At 40.2% G+C, this 22,568-nt stretch overlaps 1 protein-coding gene across 1 annotated transcript in view; it reads right to left on the bottom strand.

Annotated features, from left to right (window-relative positions):
* Window positions 1-6,344: 6,344 nt before the first annotated feature.
* The window catches only part of plxdc2b (plexin domain containing 2b), a 121,089-nt gene continuing 104,865 nt past the window's right edge, over window positions 6,345-22,568 (bottom strand). Inside the window, exons 10-14 of the mRNA XM_005738793.2 lie at window positions 21,999-22,059; window positions 21,728-21,881; window positions 17,460-17,498; window positions 12,344-12,510; window positions 6,345-11,591 (exon numbers count right to left, since the gene is read on the bottom strand). Of these exons, the coding sequence (XP_005738850.1) occupies window positions 11,472-11,591; window positions 12,344-12,510; window positions 17,460-17,498; window positions 21,728-21,881; window positions 21,999-22,059 (541 nt within the window). The 3' untranslated portion in view covers window positions 6,345-11,471. The remainder of the gene's footprint in view (window positions 11,592-12,343; window positions 12,511-17,459; window positions 17,499-21,727; window positions 21,882-21,998; window positions 22,060-22,568) is intronic.

Raw genomic sequence — 22,568 nt, 5'->3', positions numbered from 1 at the left:
TTTTGTTTTGTTTTTTTGTGGTTGTTTTGATGTGTTGCCTTAGATGATAAAGTTGCCTTAGATGATTATCTTGTTGCAGAAGGATAATTTAAAGGAAAGAACAACTATTACTCAATATACAGGAAACTTAGGTTTTGGTTTAAATCATTTTCCGGCAAAATATGAATTTATGGTTAATTGTCTCATAGCAAATTCAGTGTCTTTGGGTTTGGGGAAAAGATTCAACTTCAAGGTGTTTCCTTTGTTTCTTATAGATTTAAGATTATGTTTCCAATAACCTGAGAGTACAGAATAAGTAGGTCAAACCGGCTACCAAAACTCGGGTTGAACAACTTGAGGTAGTCTTGAGGAGTTTCCGGTTTCGCCAGAAGTTAAGACATAGATTTCCACAGATGTCTAAATGAAGCCTAATGCTTTACTCTAGGAATGACAGTGGTTTGAGACTGCAGCATGACCATAATTATTCTGAGCGTTGCAATGAAGTTGTGATTTTGTTGCCTTTGAGATGATGGTTTCAAAGACAGGGACCAGGTCTGCAACCGCTCACAGTTAGTTGCTGTCCTCAAAGCATCTTCCTTACATTTTCCTAACTGCTCTTCCAGTTCAGGGTTTCGGGGGAGGCTGGGCTTATCCCTGCGGCTACGTACAGTTTGGTTATAATTATTTGATCCACTGCGAATTTGTAAGTTTGCTGAGTGGTTTGAGGTCTGCAGACTGGCTAAGCCACTCCATGGACCTTAAAGTGCTTCTTCTTTAGCTACTTCTTTGTTGCCTTGGTTTTGGGTCATTGTCATCCAAGACCCATCTTCAGTGTTCTGGCTGAGGGAAGGAGGTTTTCGTCCAATATTTTATCGTACTTGGCTCCATCGGCCCATCAATGCAGTGAAATCATCCTGTATGCATAGCAGAAGAACAGCCCCAAAGCATAATGTTTCCCCCTCTGTGCTTTACTGTGGGAATCATGTTCTTTGGGCCATATCTGGCATTTCTCTTCCTCCAAACATGGCGGGTCGAGTTGATGCCAAAGAGCTCCATTTTGGTTTCATCTGACCACAGCACCTTCTTCCAAGCCTTCTCTGAATCATTTAATTGTTAACTGGCAAGTTCTAGATGGGCCTGTACCCTGCAGGTGCTGCAAAATTTCAATCCATTATGGTGTAATGTGTTACCAACAGGCTTTCAGATTCATCAGGGGATCAAAAATCATTTCCTCTCAGTACATTTGACTTTGGGATGAAACTCATGCAGACACAGGGAGCACATGCAAACTCATGCAAAGAACAGTCCCAGCCAAATGGTGCTAACTACTACACCATGCTGCTTACTGAAAGAAAATGCTGACTTGTTTCCTCAGATGTTTTATTTTGTGTCATAAGGATATAAACAGTGATTTGGAAGTTCAGACTGTAGACATAACTTTTGTTTGTTTACAGGAAAATGCCTCCGGGCACAGTTATCTTTTTGTTTGCAGAAAAACACAGCCTGGTTCCAGCAGGGTGTACAAGCATGATGTAAGATTCCCACCTCTTTGTTTTCTAGGTAGTACTACATTGATTCATAGATTGTAGTACTGTAGGCAGGCCACTTTGGTCTTTTGAGACTCATTTAGTACCTTTTCAAGGTGATCTTAAAATGATAGAGTCAGCTGTTCCATACAGGCATTTAAATCTTCTTTGAGTAGATGTATAACTCCTTTTATAGTCCACAAACTTTACCCGAGTCCTCAAATATTGTCCATTCTCTCTCTCTCTCTCTCTCTCTCTCTGATGTTGATAGATTTGCGTTGGATTAACCTTCATGCTGTTAGGTATTACCAGAGAAAGTGTTAGTTTCAAAGTTGGCCTTCAATCTTTAATTTTCTTTAAATGTCACAGGTCAGTCGTCACTTCTGGCTATAAATGAGGAGCGTGAGCGAGATAGAAAACCACGTATATACTTCAAGTCCTTTGTATTTATTTATAGTAATGAATGAGTACAATAAAAATAACCACACACTCTCAGATATACACTATACCTGTTTAATCCAGTTTGGGATAATACTGACGTGTTGGTTGAAGTTTAATGCTGAAATCTGAGATGTACAACAGATCTGCTGGCAACCAATCGTAAACAAGCACCTGAGGAGTAGAGATTACTGACAGGTCATGCTAGCACAGTCAGATACAGTTACTGCTACAGATGTGTGTCACTCTTGATTTACTGTCTCTTATGTAAAGAAAAAAATTTAAACACCAATGAGTATATGATTTAAAAATGTTTTAAAAAAACCTGACTTAGCACAAATACATGTATGTATGTATGTATGTATGCATACACAGGATGCTGTAAGAATCTCCCGAGGCATGAAATCCACAGTCACCTCTCTCTATACTTTGCACTCCCGTTACACTATATGGAATCAGCTGTAATTAAACTGGCATTACTTCAATGAGAGCTACAATGTCTGTTTTTTCAGTCAAATAAATGTATATATTGCAATCTACGCTGTCTGTAGCCTGTTTCTTGAATGTGTGACAAATTAATTCATTTTTATAACAAGTCTTCGGTGATTTGTTAAATTAGGAATTATGGCCAAAGTTTCATAGATTGTTAGGTGTGGACCCAAATGCAGACTCGCCATGCAAGGAGATGGGAAAAAATCAACAAAAAATAAATCTTTATTTAGGCTAGCCCTGAACTCAAAATAAGCGCCCAACTAATACATAAGTCCATTAAATAAACTACCAAACTCAATCCAAACATAAGCAAGGAAGCATACATAGAAACACGGCAAGATGCCAAAGTATATACAAAAAGAGGGCAGTTAAAGGAAGTGAGAACAGCTGACACTAATGAAGACAAAGGAAGTAAAACTACAACAAGGAAGACTTGAGCAAAAGGTTGCCAAAATAAAACAGGATATAAAAAACTGGGAACAGATGAAGACTTAACAAAAAAACTAAATGACACTGGGCAGCCTATTTCTAAATGAAACACTAAGTAAATACCAACATCCCTTCCAAACAGGCCATACTTGTTCAGTCTTTTTCCTGAACAACTATGGCCTGCTTTCTAATTGTACTGTCTTGAATTTCAACATTTAACCTTCAGACCTGCAAGAACCCTCTGCTTTTATTTAATGTGCTCTCACTTGCTGATGATCAGTTAATCAAGTGCATTTGATTAGCAACAGCTGGCTGGCTGGAAGCACTAAGGGTGCACTTATTTTTTCATACACTGCTTCTGCATTTGATGTTAATCATTGATAAATAAATAATTGAACAGTGCAATCTGTCATGTGTTGTTCATTTGAGGTTGTGTTTTAATAATCTTAGGACCTGTGGATTCAGAGGATTTGTTTAAATACTTCCTAGTATGTCAAACGTTAGAAAAAGAGCGTACTTACTTTTAGACAGCAGCTGTCTGATTTATTTTCCTTCACGGGCAGCAGTGTTGTTCTCTGTTTTGCCCACTAGATGGGAGTAAATCACCACAGAGGTGACCAGCAGCAGGATGATTCACAGCTGTGACGTGACCTTGGATACAATAGAGCGATTAACTCGATTTGATGAATGTAATTGCTGGCTGTCTAGCTATTAACACCCGCTGATTACTGTTTATAGGTACAACATGCCGGGCTTGTGTTTGTGCAGCACACTCCATTGGTTCCTCAGGCCCTCTTTGAGGCACACACAGCACTACTTGTATTAGATAATCTGAATTCTGTTGTTGTTCTTTGCAGCACTGAATCAGTCTCTGTAACAAACAGCTGAAGTCTGACACCTCTGCCTTGCTCCTTCGGTAATGTTTCCCCCCCTTACTCAAACCTTTTTCATGCTTTTTTTTTTTTGCTTCTAGCTTGCTCAGCTTGTCTCCATCTCCCCTCTGCTGTCTTGTTTGCTCAGCTTTCTCTCTGTACTGCTGTAGAGCTCCATCTCCTCAATCTGCAGTGAGGCATTTCCAAAATCTACCTGATCCAAGGGTTTCACATAAACCGAGCGTGCAGCATTTTTCACTGTCATTTAAACACAGGTGTCAGAAAACTTCATGGCCAAACAAGATATTCAATTTTTGGAATGCCTCAGCCCAGGGGTGTAGATTTGGTTTTGACATTGGTGGGGACGGATGATTCAACCACCGAACCCTGCCCTGTTTCTTTTTTCTTTTTTCCTTTATGTCTTTGCTTCTTGACCAAAAAAAGGAGAAATATACTTGCCTACATATGCTATTCTACATGCTTTTAAACAATTTAAAATTACAATTCATAGTTTTATATGTGAGTTATATAATGTTAAATTACTATTAAACAAATGACTGACTAAAGTATCTTAGGCTTTAGTTTACTTCAGCCATATTCCATATAAATCAGGCATCATACAAAAATAAAAATGGCTTCAAATACAGTCATGACAATCAAAGAATATGACTTTAAGTACACTAACATTACACTAACATCTCTGATACATTAGCACTAAGGGAACACTGAATGACCTGCTGGTTTTTGTCCATAAAACTACTCATCTAAGATTTCCACAAAGTAAAAGATCTCTCAGCAAAATTATGCAACATTTTAGGCACACTACACTATTGCCCCGATCAAATCAGTGAGCTGGGATTTTTTTTTCTAAACATGAGCTACTGTTACAGCAACAGACATGGACTACTGGTGCCCCACACAACAACTCAATGTCCACTAAGTGAAGGAGCCAAACACATGCCTGCTCCTCTCGTTAACTGAGATAAACTGCTGGCATATTGGTTTTACATCTATACTGTCCAGTCTCTCCTGGTGGACATGGCACACAGCAGCATTGTTTAATCTCATTTGAGTCATTGTTGACCTTAGCCATCTTTTTAGTCTTCTGAGAGCACTGAAGCTTCTTTCAGCCTCAGTACATGTGTTTTATCCTCAGATTACAATTATTCTGTGCTTGATGTGCCTCACCTTTGGCCCTGGCTCTTCCTCTCTGACTGCACTAGGACATATTACTACCTGATAAAATAACACATTGATTCGTGCCATATAAAAAGTGAGACATGTCAATTCAGATTCTTTGTCAAATATACACTAATGAATCAATTTACATCAGCAGCCTAACAATTGTCATGATAATAAATACTAGTTAATCTAAAGCACCGAATCATCAGTCAGTCACCTGTGACCTCGCCTCTTCACCTCTGAGCTACAACATGGCAGAGCTGCCTCTGTCACCTGATAAATAACAGTGAGACATTCCAAATACATGCAGTCACACATGTGCTTCAAATACAGTCATGAACCACCAAGTCATCATCCAATTTCACCTGTGATCTTGCATCACCATTACTCTCTGAGCTTTGTGTTGGTTCTTCTGTCACCTGACAAATAGGACACACATGACAATAAGAATAAAATGTGGAGCTGCTTCAGTGTTTCTGTCAATTTGTGCAGATCTGGACTCATCAGTGATGTTTTTAGGATGAGTGCATTTTTAAAACAATTTGTGCAAACTGCACTACAGGGTGGAATATTTGCAAAATCATGACTACCTCATGATATTTTTAGTCTCAAAAATTAACCCTATGAATATGTCAGCGCCATATGATGAAATTATTGTGTCACCAACATTTTAACATTAGACATATAATTCTAACAGCCTCTGTAAACTAATATCCTGGCTTACTCGAGGCTGCCGTTTTCTCTGACAGTTTCAATCAAAATTAGAAATGTTACTCTGAGAGACTGAGAGAACTAATAGCGCTGCATGTTGTGCAGTTAGTTTCCAAAACACATTATTCATGGTTACATACGATTTTAGACTGATGTGGGCCAAAGCCTAGCATAGGCTGTAATGTTATTATGACGGACACATTTCATGAGTGAGCTTGACTTTATGCATGTTTTCGTGTGTTAGAGCCCCGACTAAACTTCGAGAGATGAGGCTTGAGGTTGCCATTGTATTCAAGATGGTGGGTCAACATGGCAACTTCCACTAATCGGTTTATGAGACGCCAGTAGCTTCTTGGAAGATGTAATTACACACTAGTCAAAAATATATTTATGAGTAAAATATTAATTTTTTCTATTACATAAACTAAAAAAAAAACTGACTACACCTTTAAATGTGTTTTTAAGTCTTGTACTTAAATTAAAGGCTCACAAATGTTGGAAAAATTAATGCAAATCCAAATAGTACTCATTTTGAATCTATGTACTGCGAGGGTCTGTAACTACAACATTTCTGCACAACTTCATGAAATATACTAAAGATATGGTAGTATATTTATACTAGCATAGTATAATCAAAAAGAAGTTGGACATGCATGCTTAATAAACAAAAGAAACATAATTTGGTGGACCATGCAAAGAAACAGACATGTGACTGTTTTTACCAACATTTTTTATTATTTCAAATGTAATCAAAACGACAGTAGTTACAGAAATTACAGACAGCTATGATACTTTATGATTTCGAGTCTTATTGTTTGCTATGAAAGTGTCATGATAAGATAAAACCAACATCACAGCTGGAAGAAAACTCCAATTCTTGTATCTGTATGTTGAGCTCGTGGAACATTTGCTGAATCTGTGACTCAGCATCATTTAATCCAACTCATAAGAGAGCAAAGAAAACAGCAGTAACCAATCCCAATGACACAACTGTGCTGCTTTTGTTAAAAGTGGGAGTGAAAGCCATTAGTCAGGTCCAGTGAAGCAAGTGAAGACTTTGCTGCTAGAAAGCCCAGTTTCCACTATCAGAGCATTGCCAGAGTGTGATAATTATTGTACTTGTGTGGCAAAGGTCCCATAATATTTCACAATCTCATTATTTTACAACACATAGTAGTTGAAATAAGCCGAGGCTGCCTCATTTTAGGACAATGGACTACAGCTTACGCCTGTGCCTGCACACATCTTCTCTCATGACATCTTTTTTTTACCGATCTGACTTGTGTACAATAGTGCTCCTCAAAATATAATAACTGTAATCCTCTAAGATAACGTTTTTTTCATCTGGCAATGCTGCGCGACTGAAGTGTTTTCAGCTTTTGTAAATGTGTTCAGTGCAAACAAATGTGACCTCCGGTCACGTTCTCGGACTGCATTTTCACAGCAGTCGTTAAAACACTTGCAGTTTCAGGTGGCACCGTATGATACGTGGATGATTTGATCACTTTCAAAGAGCATTTCTCCACAGGGATCGATCTACCGGTACTAAAAAATAAAAAAATGGACCTGGAGGTGTGGAGAAGCCATTGGCTCACAATTGTTAGAGAAATACTGCTGTGATGCATGTCACGAACCACGACCCAGCTGCATAGCTCCACTGACTGAATGACTAGTGTATAGAGTGACAAAGGCTAACATGACTCAGAGCCGTAGACAATATAAAAGGCAGACATAGCTTCTAGCTCTGTAAAGTGACGCCGACTGTACCTTGAACCTATTTTTTTTAAATGTCCTGCAAGTGGAGACTCCTCTGGTTATAAAGGAGTCTATGGGGAAACTACACTCACCTCCCTTGCTTTGTGACCTCAGTATACAATTTACTTTCAGCTGCTCCCTTATTTACAAGGAGCCGCATGGCCATGTTAAAGGCTCTACACTAAGTAAATGAATGACTTTATTTGCTCAGTTGCTAGTTTCAGGTAATAGGACATAAATTCCATATTGTAAATTATGATCATTTTAAACACAACAAGGAAGGATTATTTAGGATGTCCTCATCGGTTAACAACATAAGGACGTTCCCAGCTGTGGAATTTTTCAGCTTTTGTGAGTCCCGAATATGGAGTTTGATAACAAGTGGCTAAATTTAGTAGTCGTGAAGTTAAAGTCATGTGACCACGATGTAGTTCATATAGTTAAGATTTTATGCCTTGTGTGACTCTTCGAAAATCATATCTTTCTGAACACACAAGTGTTACTTCCCACAAAACCCCAAGGACAAATCTGGGTGATGCTAATTTGGCAGTTTAAACTTTTCTTTGCTTGATAGTGAAAATGACTTTTAAAGTCTTTTAAGTTGAACTTCATCATCGGGCTTGAATTTGCTTGGCCTGATTTTAACAGTTGGAGTCTATTAATCAGAGCTGACGTTCACCTGATATCATTTAACATGGACAGTAGAGTCCTCTTATTTTTTACTTAAATGGGGCCAGAATAACGCTGCATGATTTCTGCTCATGTGGCTTCGCATCAGCTTGATGAATTAGTCCATTGATTGTCTTGTCCAAACTCCTTGGAGAAGAGATTTGCCTCCATGTGAGCGCGTGACTTGAACTGTCCACTCCGTACATGTGCTTGAAACTTGCTTGTAACTAAGACCTTAACTAAACGGAATAATTTAAAAAGATTTTTTAGGAAGTGATTCTGTTCACTTCGCTCACCTAGTGGGACTTTACTGCACTTGAATGTGTTCTTTCCAAGGACACAGGACAACGTGGTGGCAACTTCACCACCTGCGACTTTAGTATTGTTTAAAAAACCCCCAATACAACCAATTTCAGAATGACAGGAAAAACTTTGCTAATATAAGTTCAATGAATTAAAATATTCCCAACACACATGTTATAAAATATAAGAGAATGTATTGATTCGAAACAGGCTCCTATGCTTTCCGCGTAGATTAACATGTATTTTAACCAAACAGGCAAAGTACTGGTTCCTCTAAAACGAACAAAGCAACTAAAACCCAAAGGTTGGTTGCTTAAGTGCGCTTACTACTGTTGTAGTTGTATTTTTAGTTGTGTACCTGCTTACACGTTGTGACTATGCTGGTACTAGCAGACTGCCACATTTGTTTGTTTGAAGTGAGTGAATGTATAACACTATCTCAGGTATTACTGTGCTGACTGGACTTGTTGATATATCATATCGATATCGAGGCTAAATTCTTCTTCCAGGATTCGTTTGTTAGCTGATGATGCAAACTTGAAATTAGTAGGTTAGTTAGATAGGCATACTGTTAATTTCTAATGGCTGACATTTTACCTCTTGTAATTCTGGTTATTCATAGAAAGGCTACTAAGAGACACTGGCAGTAGAACTCTTTAAATGTATTGATAATGCAAAGCTTAAGCTTTACTGTGCCTGGAATTGTAATAAGTTACTGGACAGTCGTTGATGGTGGGAAGGATTTAGCAAATGCTAATCAGGGAAGTCTAATTTTTATGACATCAAAATGCTTGCACAGTATCACTTTAATCCATAGACTGTACACGAAGGATGGATGTAGCTTCCTGGTTTGAAAAGTGACATCAGTTTAGAGTGAAAACCTGCAATTTCTTTTAATGTCCAGCAGGGGTCGACTCCTCTGCTTGGAAAACAAAACCTTCATGTTTAGAGGTCTGTGGGAAACTGCCCTTGGGCGCTGTTGATCTATTACCGCAAACTTTTTTCTGATCAGTTCATGGCCTTAGCTGAGAGTTTCAAATCATACTGAATATAACATAATTAAGTACTACTGCTGTTCCCTCATTTCCAAGGTAGATCCGCATATTTGATTTGGGCGGATGCTTGTCCTGATGCAACCTTCTCATTTATCCAGGTTTGGGGCCAATGCAAGGAATACAATAGCTTTTAAACCCTGGAGGTGGATTTAATGGCTCCTCCCCTCTTGAACTGGCTAGTTTTTCATATATAAGGCTTGTTTAATCGCTACACCATGGAGCCACCTGAATAAAGAATGATAATATTTTTTTTAAATTGAGGGTTGAGGCATATGATCAGGAATTTGCTAACCAATGAGTGATGTCACAGTGGCTACTTCCATCTTTTGTGTACAGTCTGTGCTTTAACCAACTAAACCTGCATATCCTGCCTAATGAGAGGTATGGAGTCTGTGGGGGGAGGTTGAGGTAAATACATGTGACTGAAATTCTGATTAGTCTTTGGTCTCAATGTCAACAAAGTGTAAATAAAAAGAATTCAGATGATTGGAGTTCTTATGCGTTTTCATAGAAATTAACGGATGTAATATTGCACATTTTATTACTCAGTAAAACTCCAGGATTTTGAGCTCTAGTTTGTTTAAATGAGTCTACAATCATTGGTGTAAAACATGATTTTCTCTTGAAATGAGTGAATTGTTGTGACAGCAATGACTAGAACACTATTCACATTTAAGTAAAAAAGTAGAGAAAAAAAAGGCCACTCATAAAAAAATAAGAAAAGAAGATTCTCATCACTGCTATACTGCAAATGTTTGCCATGAGTTACCTGAATCTGCAAATGTTTTGGCCTTGGTATATACATTACTACGGTGACATGACAGCTATTAAATGTGGACACAGAACTGGTTACGCTTGGCAACAACTGGAAAATAAACCGACACTGTAAAAATGAATCAAATCTCCAACCAGACCAGTGTGTTTTCTGGCTCACGCAAACTGTATCCAGATACTTCTAAGTAAGATCAATAAGAGCCAGCTCAAATATATGCACCCATATAGCAGGTGGATGTCCAATCACTACTGTAAACTGTCTTCTGTATTCACACACGAGAATCACTTACACTCCAGAAAATATATTCACACTCACAAGCGCCTGTCTTGTAATTTTGCATTAGTACCACATGTCGAATGAGAAACAAAAAAAGAAGAAGTGCAAACTCTACTCAGGGACGAAATGGCACGGCAGTAAAGAAATCAATCCAAAGGGAAGGATAGTGTCCATCACCCATTAAAAAAAACAACAAAAAAACCCCACCTTACACTTCATTTTCACAAAATGAAACCAGCCCCCAAAAATCACAAACTAATTCAACACCGATGCCGAATGTTCAGAGCTTTACTCCCAGCTGTGATCGATCGAGTTCAGCTCGCGTCATATCACGCAGCCACAGCCTCTCTGTGCAGAGTGCACTGTGGAAAAGTCAATTAAGCCTGCTATGGTATTGAAAAGCAATACCGACGGTCTGTACAGATAAATGCGCCAACCCCTGTGAAAACATAGAGAAAGGAAAAGAAGGAAAAACCTGATGGATATACAAAGGCCTATAATGTGTAACCCCCATGGACAATAAAGTGGACATCTTCGTTCACACACTCTGTATTGATCCTGAAAATATATATTGTATAATTCACCCTGCTCCCCAACCCAACCAGACACACGGCTATCAGTCAAACTGTACAGTCCCAACATGGCAACGCGATAGCAGTCGTAAAAACTCTCAACGAATGCAGAGTCGATGATGTCTGCGCTGTTCCCTCCCTCTGCCCCCCGGCAGCTCAGCTCCTTGCTAACGGGAGCTGAACAGTGGGTATGTCTGGGGATAGTCTTCAGGGGTGTCTCACTTTCTCATGTCATCGGTTACTGTATCCAGTCTCATCTAGCGCTCAATGGGCCGATTGTACAGTCTTAACGAGTCATTGTGTACACTGAGCTCCTCCACCGATAAGCGCATCCTGGAGGTTCTAGGTGAGAAGTCCCCGTGGAGCAGGAGAGAGGAGGGCTAGCACAGGAGGGAGGCTGCGGAGGGGAGGGAGGGATGTGGATGCCCCCTCCTCCCTCAGCACTGCTCGGACTCGATGAAGCCCTCCTTCTCCTGGCCCACTGGCTCCACCTCCGCGTAGGCTGGGTGACCCGACCCCCTGCGAAACTTCATGGCAGGCCACCTGCTCGGACGTCTCTACAGGAGAGAAGTTAAAGATTGAAGGTCAGAGGCAACAAATGTGGTGAAGGTTAAAGGTTAGAGGTTGCTGTGTAGTGCATTCACCTAAAGCCCTTTTATTTCAGTGTCTAACTTGACATCTATACAGCGTATGGTGCCCTGTACCTAAGACCCCATTGGTCGCTAGCATATTTCCAAGGTTACCTGTAGTTTGCATGAAAGATGGTGACTTACTTGTCACCTAACAGTGGAGAGGCAGTAAAAATTGAAAGAGTGCAACACAAACCAGAAATGGATATTGTTTGCTTTCAAAGTAAAATCAACTTTAACTTTGAAAGAAAGTGTTTCCGGTTTGCTTACTGTTTGCAGCCATTAGGTGTCATACAAACCATGGCCATCAATGGTCATCTGCTTGGATCCGGTGCAGCACTATATACATCTTTGTGACTAATTTCACCTTTGTGAGTGCGGCTAGCCTCCAGAAACCACTCACCAACCAGTCACTGAATGCACACTAGCAAAACATATATTACACTTCACTTTCAAATGATGGCTGTCTGCATTTTTCGGATGTTAGATATATTCAGCTTATTGAGAACACCCATGAATGTTAACCGGTTTGATTCTCATAACCAGAATTAAAAAACTTCTCCATAGCAAAAAAAAACAATAGCACAGGAAAATATAATAAGTAATTTATGTCAAGGTGTAAGACTGACAATCAGCCCTCTGACGTCAGAAACAGAAGAACTGCTGGTGCTGCTGCTCACCTCGATAAGGAAGAGGCTGGCTGCAGAGGTCGGGTGATGGTAGATGTAGACTGTGATCAGCACGCCTGCAATCATGATAAGCATCACCAGCAAGATGCCCAGGATCAAACCAGTGTGAAGAGGATGAGTGCCTTTCACTCTGTCTACAGCACTGTCAGCTGGCATCACTGGAAAACACAACAAGAAGCCATTATGTTGGCACACACGCATTCTGTTTGCTATATCAGATTGTTAAGCACCGCTGGTTTAATTATCACTTTGTGCCACATGCTTAAAGCAAGTGTTATATTTTCTCTGGTTTCGTTGCAGTTTTGTTGTCGACCAGCAGGGGACACTCATTATTCATCAATACCTACTTTCCTGCTTGTGCCAATATGTTTAAGTTCAGCTTTCGCTCCGTGTCACCATTGTGGGAAAAAGGCATTTCATTTTAAAACCTAACAAATGCACCGCTCTCATTCAGCCATGCACGTCTGATTCATTTTCAGTGACTCTAAAAGTATTTGTTGAATGGTTAAAGGACATTTCTTTCACTTGGAGAACAAATTCAAGGTTCACTGTGCAACTGGCTCTTTAGTAGTCTCTGGCACGATTGTTCTGAAGGCTTTTTAGGCATTCAAGAGCAGTTCTCGTCTCCCATAAGTGCGAGTAAGAGTTAATCCCACACCAAGGTTAGCAGTGTTTGGTCCTGATGGCAGGAGGAGGAAGGTCTATAGCTGCTGATAAAGTCCTATTATAGCCTTAAGTCGTGGCACTGCAAACCGAAGAGGCTGTAAGTAGTGACTACATAAGAGATCGGTCCTTCAGCTGGGTTTGGAAGTCAGCGCTAGTCTGTAAAGCACTTCATCAGATTTATATTTGGACCTCAAAGTCGACCCAGCAGGTGTTTTGAGAGTTCTTTTGAAGATGATCACAGTAGCCTGTAAACCTACTGGGAAATCTCAGTTTTCATCTTTGGGGTACAATTTCACAAAACACACACACAGACAAAAATACAAAAACTAAGAGAACTTCCTCTGTGATTTGTCAGAGGGAAGAATACACATAATAATGACAGAAAACAGTGTCCCAGCAGAGAACATAACCCAGCAAGGATTCTGCCTTCATGTTGTACCTCATCTCACACAGATTTATAGCAGGTTCAGGCCACGTGTACTCACAAAGCTTTTTTTTTCTCCTTCTGTGCCACCCTGGCAACATCTCCAGGGCTCCTCCCCGGCTTTAATTAGCAGCAATACCCACCACTCGGCCTGTCAGCCAAGCAGCCTCTCCCTTGGCTCTCTGCCTCATTGATTTCCGGCGTACTCGGGTTGTAATCAAATCTGTGCAATGTGTGTGGGAATTCACTGTTAATGTGTTTGTCTGTGTAGACATTATGTGCCCACCATAACTGGGAATGAAAAATAAAAACAACAAACGGATAATTTGCTGTGCTGAAACAAAACAACTGATGGCCGGCAATGCTGACAACCCAACTGTGTCCATCGTTCGTCAATCAGCTATGAAGGCAGTGAGTCGGGATTCTTGCTTGACATCCTTGCTTTTGCGTTTAATGTAGTAAACACATGATCTGAGTATGCTCTGTTTTTCTCAGAGACAAGACACTTTCCCATGCGTTTGTCCGCTGGAGCTGCACAGAGCCATCTCCTGCTTCAGCTGGCAGTCCAAACGATGCGACAAGCTGTTAGTTGGGGGTGTTGGAAGGTTAGTGAGGGGCATGTGGCTAAGCCGTGATGTAGGCATAATGAGAAATCAAAAGCCTAGCAGCTAAAAACCAGCAGAATGCAAGCTGAGAGTGTCCGACCCCTGGAGGAGCAGAGCGCTCTGGCACAGAGAGTTTCATCTGGACTCTTCTGAGTCTAAGCCAATAAGACAGCAGCGAAGGCCTTAAAATATCACATACACTGGGTGATAGTGGTCTGGTGAAACAAGCAAAATTTTCTGTGTGGTTTCCAGACTCATGTGCAGCCATGTGTCCAATAACAGATGTATTATGTGAAAAGTGGAGCTGGACAAGACTCTAAAGACTGTGGAAAAACTGTGGAAACATGCAAAAAAAACCCACATTTATATGTTTTACTGGCAAAAACTGTAGTCATACTTAAACACCTTAATAGTGCACGACTGACATAATCAAAGCACCTAAAGCATTGCCTTGATGCATGCTCAATCATCCAGGTAAGTAAATCCCAAAAGGTTGATTCTGTTTATCTGGACATCCAGATGTGTCAAGATTTCAATGAAACGTTTCTCCCATTGAAAACACTACGTCCAGAGGAACAAAATCAACCTTTTGGGGCACATAAAGTATTTTTTCATAACTGTTTTCAGAATCATACACATTAAAATGAATTTACTGGACCATAAACTGTTGATGATTTTAATTACCTCTATAATGCCAGACAGCTTGATCTATTCCACACTTTGAAACTGTTTTCTCAAAGTATGTATATACAGATGAAACTGTTGGCTAACCTACCAATAAACAGCTGAAGTAGCTAGCTAAAACTGAGAATAAAAACTTGGAAATCATTGGCTAGCTGTTAAAATAATTATCTGGCAGTCTGGGAAACAGTTTCTATTGATCACTAATACATGGAGAGTATTATGAAGTAGGAACTAAAAGAGGACAAATTTCTGAAAGCCGTAACTGTAACCATAACTGCTAATGATAAGCTGAATATAGTACTTTTCCAGGCTCAAATGAACATCTAAAGATGAGAGGTGGTGCTGGCGGAGGAGTCTTTGAGCCTGTCTGACTGGATACTTTGCTGGGAGTATGAAATGACAGCTGGGAACCAGTGCTGTCTACAAAACAACCACAAAATATCAAGTTTGCAAAAAACTAATTCTTAAATGTTCTTATTTTTATCACAAAAAGAGCTTACATTGGTGTAACTTCAGTTATAGAAATACTTCAGTTTACTGACACGTGGCTTAAAATACGTAAGTATTTTATATAATATGAAAATATAGTATATGAATACTGTAATGGTGGGAGTACAGTTGGATAGGGACAAAGTGGTAGGTGTACAGCACATTGAATTCATTCCTCATTAGCTTTGTCCTTATGACTGCTAGGTCCTAAGCACTAATGGACGACAGAGCTCTTAGACAGCAATAAAATACATTAGAGATTTTGAGAGAGGACAAATGAGACCAGAGGAAACAAAGCCAATCTGTTCATTTTCAGCTCCACATTAGTGCCACGGTTGGCGCAGGGGAGTACAAGTGTTCTCTCACTTGGCTAATGGGTTTCAGGAAGCCAACAACACAAACTGAGCAGACCTATAATTCAGCCTTTTTATAAATAGGAGTCAGGGAGAAGTAGCGCTGAGAAGCAGCTCTTGAAAAAAGGGCGTCTCACTCCTGTTGTTTCTTATCTTGGCTCTTATTGGAGCTGTAATCACCTCAGCATTTCCTGTCACCGTCAAGGTCAGACCAAACCTGGCTGTGATGTGAGTTAAACATGCTAGATCACCCAGACAAACTGACAGGAAGCAGGCTGATTAAATACAACTTCATAAACACCCACTCGTTACAATAGCAATACAATTAATACAGAGGAAAAGCCAATATAATTTCTCGCTTTTTATGTTTCAGTCCTTTCCTCACAATTTAGCTTCACCTTGAATAACACCATTGCCAGGTATGCGACGATAAAGGGTAGATGCATGAAAAATATGCAAAGAGATATCATCGCAGCACCAGGCGCCAGCACAAGAGTGCTCAAGTGATGGGAAACATGCAGCGTTTGTGTAATGAAAGTGTGATAGAAGCCGTGGATTTCCATTTTCTTTCGAGCAGGAAATGAAACATTTGAGAGGCTATCTCCGAAAACTGATGGAGTTCAAAGTCATTTCAGGAGTTTGGATGGTTTTGAATCCCCGAAAGTCTAATTGGAATGTTTTGAGTTTGCTTGTACGACTATAAATGTTCATGGTTTGTGTACATTTTATGCTGAAAGGGCATTGTTCTCATGTTTTTATCTCATATCATTAGAACATTTTACACAGGATCAGAAAATTCTGCTTTAGCAGTCAGTAGACATCACTGTTTACAAAAAGCAGCTAGACTTATAATACTGTGGCTCTAAGACAATAATGATGGTGAATTAACTTTAACATCATAACTCCTCACTTGATAAAACAGCAGCTGGAAGTTATGAATAATCCTATTTCTTAGTATTTATGAGACAATATTAGCAAATGAATAGCCAAACAGGAAATCACATGAGTCAGTTGTGCTGTTGCACTGATGCATGTAGGTGGCAGCAGTGAACAACAGCTGCGACTGTAAAATTAATGAATATCAACTCGCTATTGCATAAAAGTCCAAGTCATCATAAGTCCACCACCATGCTTGACAGTTGGTTTGAGGTGTTAATGCTGATGGGTGTGTCTTGCTAAACATGGTGCTGTGTTTTAGACATCTCAACTTTAGTCCAAAAGACATTGTTAAACAAGTCTTGTGATTTGCAAACTTAAGCTTTGCTGCCATGTTCGTTTTAGAGAGACGAGGCTTTCTCCTGGCAACCCTTCCGAACAAGCAACACTTGTTTTATTCCTAATTGTACAGTCATGAACTTAAACCCTGTAGTCTGAGGCTTTGGGTTTTGGTTTTGGCACTGTGTTACCACACACCTGAATGCTCCAGACCAGCAAACTGACGAAGCAATACATTTTCACACATTTCTCCTGCATTTTGGCCTAAATTTTGTTAAATAAATAATGACAGTGTGATGTTTTGAATCTCCCCTTAAAATTAATAGTGGCTCAACTTTCTTTTTCATATGATGCTAACTAAATCCAACCGGGCCAAAGGGCTTACTGCCTCTATTCTCTGTTGCTTTTACTCGCATTGGTCCAGACACCATAATTGATTGCTGGGACCCACAGAGGACAATAAAGCATTACAGTGAGCTGCTGGATAAAGTTTATCAACTGACTGAGCCACATGTCCCCCAAAAGATAAAAAAGCAATCAGGGACAGATGCCTCAGCGGTAAAGTCAAACCAGGAGACAGAGAAACAAACAATAATAAAAACAACAGGAAGCAGCAGCGGCTTAACCTCAACAGTTATTGGATGGCACAGAAGGGAAAGTCGGGGACCTACCCTGGTTGTCTCTGAGATGCAGAGCGATCTTGGTGTCATCTGTGAGGAGACAAAAACAGAAAGAACCACGAGCATCAGACACAATGATCAATATTTCTCTTTGTTGTTTGTTTCTGACAACATAAACAACTCGCTGATGGTCCCAAATGAGCCGAAGCTTCTTTCACTATATTTAACATCCTATTAAAAATGAAAGCTGTGAATATAATGGCTTAGCATTCCCAATTCGGCACATAAAAGCAGTCTGGGGTTAACTATACATGTGAAATATGGAAATGTAGCATGACCCAGTTCTCCTCGAAGGGTAGCAGCCATTTACACACACCATAGGATTCACATTATGCAAATTTGACCCACACATCACACAGATGCATTTCACCGGATGATTTAATTCGAAAGGATTTCAGTTTTTAAAAAGAGCAAAGCAAGTGCATTTTAGCGACTGAAATGAATCATTAAAAGATATTGTTCTCTAAGTGGCTGCACGTCGCGCAGCAGAGTTAGGGTTGTGAATTTGATATTACTGTTTCTGTACGAGGAAGCCAACAAAGCAATTACCTGCTCTTCTTTCACAGAAATGTCTATTTAGGTGAAGGCGTACAGAGTATAAATGACCCGGAAGCACTTAAAATTAAAAAAGCGTTGTTTTTTGTAATCTATTCTCATGTATACATGCTGCACATGTGCCCAGAGAATATTACAATCTTTTAATTAGTCCTAATTTCCCCATGTTCTTACTCCACAGTTTATTTTGGTAGCTAGATTTTAGTTTTACTTTCTGTATTTGTCCTTTTGTTTTCGCTGCCCGGATTACTTTCCCCTGTGTTGGAAGTCATTTTGATAAAACATTAAAGTCTATGGAAAAAAGGAGAAAGCTAGCAGACACATCTTTTTATAGAATAGGGGACAAACTAATTTAATGTTAAATAAGTATGAGGTGTTTAGGGCTTAAAAAGGTGGAGAAAAACATCAACAAATAACCTGACCTGGTAAGACATAAGACCTTTTTTTCATTGCTTTAATTCTACCGGAGGTTGTACATGCAGTGGAAGGTGGGAAATAAATTGCTTTTACAACTATCCCCAGTGCCGTGTAGCTATCATGGCTTAAAATAAATATTACTGCAAAAATTCCATTCACTTTATAAGTGACTAGTTCCTTAGAGGGAGGCATATTAAGTACAGCTGAACGTGAGCAGAGTGAGAGACGAGACGTTTCCAACTCTTACACCCAAACAAGCCTCCACCCACGCAGACACATTCATCCTCTCCAGTCTGTTTTTTACCTCCTTCGCTCTTATGTCAACCTGCAGCTTTTGCATGAGCCACCAAGCCTGTAATCTAAGCTGACCTTTGACCCCTGCAGCTGACAAGTGAGGGGCTAGCCGGCGAAACTGATCCACTGTCAGACCGTGGGTGATAACAAATGTAAACACCGCAGCACGACCTCCTGAACTCACGGATACTAACACATACACACGCCGTGCATTTTACTCCTCATGCTGTCTGCGAGGCCTCTCACCACGCCCCGGTTTGATCTGTGGGACAACTCGTTGTGTTTTGCCTCACAGCGAGGCGTTTTTCCCATTCCCTTCGTGAACTCACCGCATCTATCCTCATCACAGCGGCGCGTCGAGCACCCCGACCGCGATGGCCCGGACATTTAAACTCAGCCCCCACGAGATGATTAATGGGTGTGCGATGGAAAAGGTCGGCCACTGCCGGAGTTAGCCATGAAAGAAATGCTTCTTTTTTGGGGGGGAATACAAAATAAAAAGATAACCCAGACTTTAATGTAGAAAGTTAAATAAAAAATTTAAAATGGAGGACAAATGAGATCGAGACGTAGAGCACAGAAACACTGCAGACATGCACTGGAAAGTCTTTTTAGACTAACTACACTTTTGGGGACCATTTTTAAGATTTAGTTGTTAGAAAATAAAAATTTTAAACTCAGTTAAAGCTCGTCTAGAAGCACAAAATAAAAGAGATGAACAGAACGAGAACAGCACAGACAAAAACAAATGGACAAGAATTTGCTGCAGGAAGCTGGAGACTTTCAAGACACTTCGAGGGTTTCACTGTAAAAGAGTAATAACCCACAAGAACATGATTAGCTTTAATCTTAGACTTTAAAGTCAGAACATCTGAGGTCAAACAAAGCCCTGACCTCGCGTGAGCCAATAGAAGAGACTGGGAAAGATTGTTTTGCTGTGTTTACTGAGCCACACCATTAACTAAAAAACTTCCAGAGAGCCCTAATTACACCTTTTTTCCATCGAGTCCCCTCAGGCGAGGCAGATCACTTAAACTCACTTAAACATATTCCTATGTGTTTACTTTCTAAAAGCTATGGAAAAATAACACAAATGAACAAAGACACTCTAGTTTATCATGAGTCTATGAGCGACACACCATCCTGATGACTTAAATTCCTCCAAATAGCCACAAAAATGCATTTTGCACAACACACAGTAGTGTTTACTAAAACCTACGATTCCCAGCTATTTCAGGAAATTACTGAGCCACTTGAACAAGTAAACATCAAATTTTTGGCCTGGTCTTTTAAGTACAGACAAATGGGGTTGAGTACTGGCATGTTGTTAGTTATTACTCCAGCACGTTTATAATTTTTTTACCCACATTAATTAATTAATTAATGAGTACAAGGTACGATTTTTAATTGAATAAAGATAGAGCTCCCAAAAATATCACATGGAAGCAAGACAACTGAAAAAACCACCACACAATGTACCAGCTGTGTGATTTTAGTGTTGATTAGAAATGAGACCTTGCGTCTCAATGAGATTTACCTGTATGAAAAATATAATAAAATAAACAGTGTTTTTATACGGTGACATACATAGAGACAAGGGTAGGTGGGCCTTTCCTATCATTTTGATTCACTTACGATTCACATCTGGAGCTGATTAAGATAAACTGGCTGTTTACTGAAATAAAACGTTTAAAGGCCATATACAAAGGGAAACGAACCGAAAATTGGCACGATAAATTCAACCGACTCGTCGTAACCCTGGCATCTCTGGAGGCGAAGAAATGGGAGTAAACAAACTCCAGAGGACACCTTGGCCGTTTTCCTATCATCAGCAAAAGACTTCTGTCTGCTGCCTCCACAGAGATTTGCATTAAATAACTCGGAGATTATGCGGTGTGGATTCATCTCCCTGCACTCAATCATGTGCTCAATACTTTGCGGTGCAATATTAAAGGAACGTGACTTTCTCGACCTTTGCACAAGTTGAGGAAATGTGTGTGATGCAATGATCCATAGCGACCGTTTGTTCATACCGTCTTCACGAAAGGAGGCGCAACACACCTGTGTTTTGATCAAAGGTGTGCGCTACGAAGCAACGCTAACGGGTTAGTGATCTTTAAGTCAGAGTTTTAGTATCGCGAAGGCGGCTCTCTTTTTAACCTGGTTAAATCACCATGGTAACCTGATCTGGAACTGGTTATCTTCTGGTATGTTCGGAAAAGTTCTGGTAGCCAAAATGTCCTCTATGTATAAAAGACATTTTTGGTTAATTCAGAGAAAATGCTCTATATTGTTTATATTGAATTTCTCTTGTGTCACACCAGTCCTCTGCATGTCCTCCTTTACGACATCCATGAATCTTCTCTGTGGTCTTCCTCTTCCTCACACCTGGCAGCTCTATCTTTAACGTCCTTTGTCCAGTGTATCCACTATCTCTCCTCCGCACACGTCCAAAACACCTCAGCCTGAGCTGTCCCTCTGATATACTCATGTTAAGGCTTCAAAAAGGAAAATTAGTCTTTAGAGTCAAACAGCAAAACGCCTCATAAATAACCTGAAAAATGACTGAAAAGAACAACAGAGGGATGAGAATATTTTTAAGTGTCAACAGATCTGTCACATTCTTAGGCATGAAAGACCAAGACTGAGCTAGCAATGTGAGATGATCCCAGGTCTGTGTGGGTGCTTCCATTTTCGACTGGTGGGATTTGTCCTAATTCGATCTGCTTCTTTAAAAGTTGGTACAAGCACAGCGCTCTGCTGCTTGTCATCTGGAACATTATTTTTTGTTTAAGTAGAGAGCTGCAGCACATATTCATGTATTCTTTAAACAAAATGTGTGTCTTGTGCATGTTGCAAAGCAGGCAATGCATCAATAACAATAAAGAGCAGCTCCAGAGCATGCACTTCATTTAACATCTCGCCAGAATGGAGCATCGATCACAGCACAATATGCTCTGTGGCCGCGATCCAACGTTTTACTTCTACTTCACCTTCAGTGGGGACGCTGGTGGGGGGGTGGGAGGTGGAGGGTGTTTCCCTGCCCGCAGTGGCCTCCTTCCCTTTGGGTGTTGTTTTGGCAGCAACCGTGGTGGTGAAAGGGTAAAGGTACGTAGTGTCTGCGATGTCACACATCTTGTCCTTGGTCTGAAAGATGAGACATTTTGTTATGTTTCTGATACAGATTTAGATGTTTCACCATCCTGAACTGTCGAAATCACTATCAGGTATGATGATGTAAAGGCTGCTTATTGTGACACTCACCTCATCTGGGCAGCTACTATCCATCCAGTCCTGGTGGTGGCGGTCAAAGCCAGTGGAACATCTGAGAGCAGAGGAAACAGCACATATGTCAGTCTAATAAAGGTGGAAGTGGAGTGGGATTATAGTGTATGTATATAGTGTAACCAAAGTTGAGGATTTTCAGAACACACTAACATACACCGTTTTTTAAACAAAACATAAAGCAGGAAAGATTTAGAGTCATAGTCAGGATTTAGTTAATCCAGCAGAGGGGCTCCATCCTAACTGTTTATAATAACCAACAGTGTTTGGAGCACAACTGCTGTAGGGTACCCATCACAGCCAAGCAGGATACATTACTCTTAAAACCAGAAGTCAAGAGCTTCGATGTTGCCTGCAAGCCTGCTTTAAATCAAAACCCAGAGTATATATGGCCAAGCATTAGTTGGTCTGCAAACCGGTGGTCAGAGCTGTCTGATAACTCCAACAAAGTTGCAAGGACAGAATTAGAAGAGATTATACAGTATGTTGTGCTATGTATGAACAAAACTTTTTTTTGTCATATCCAATTTCGCAGAGTGATTTCTAGCT

The sequence above is a fragment of the Pundamilia nyererei genome, unplaced genomic scaffold, assembly GCF_000239375.1.
Source record: "Pundamilia nyererei isolate P.nyererei 1_Seehausen unplaced genomic scaffold, PunNye1.0 scaffold00087, whole genome shotgun sequence".
Lineage (NCBI taxonomy): Eukaryota > Metazoa > Chordata > Actinopteri > Cichliformes > Cichlidae > Pundamilia > Pundamilia nyererei.
This window is presented reverse-complemented; position numbering and strand designations above follow the sequence as displayed.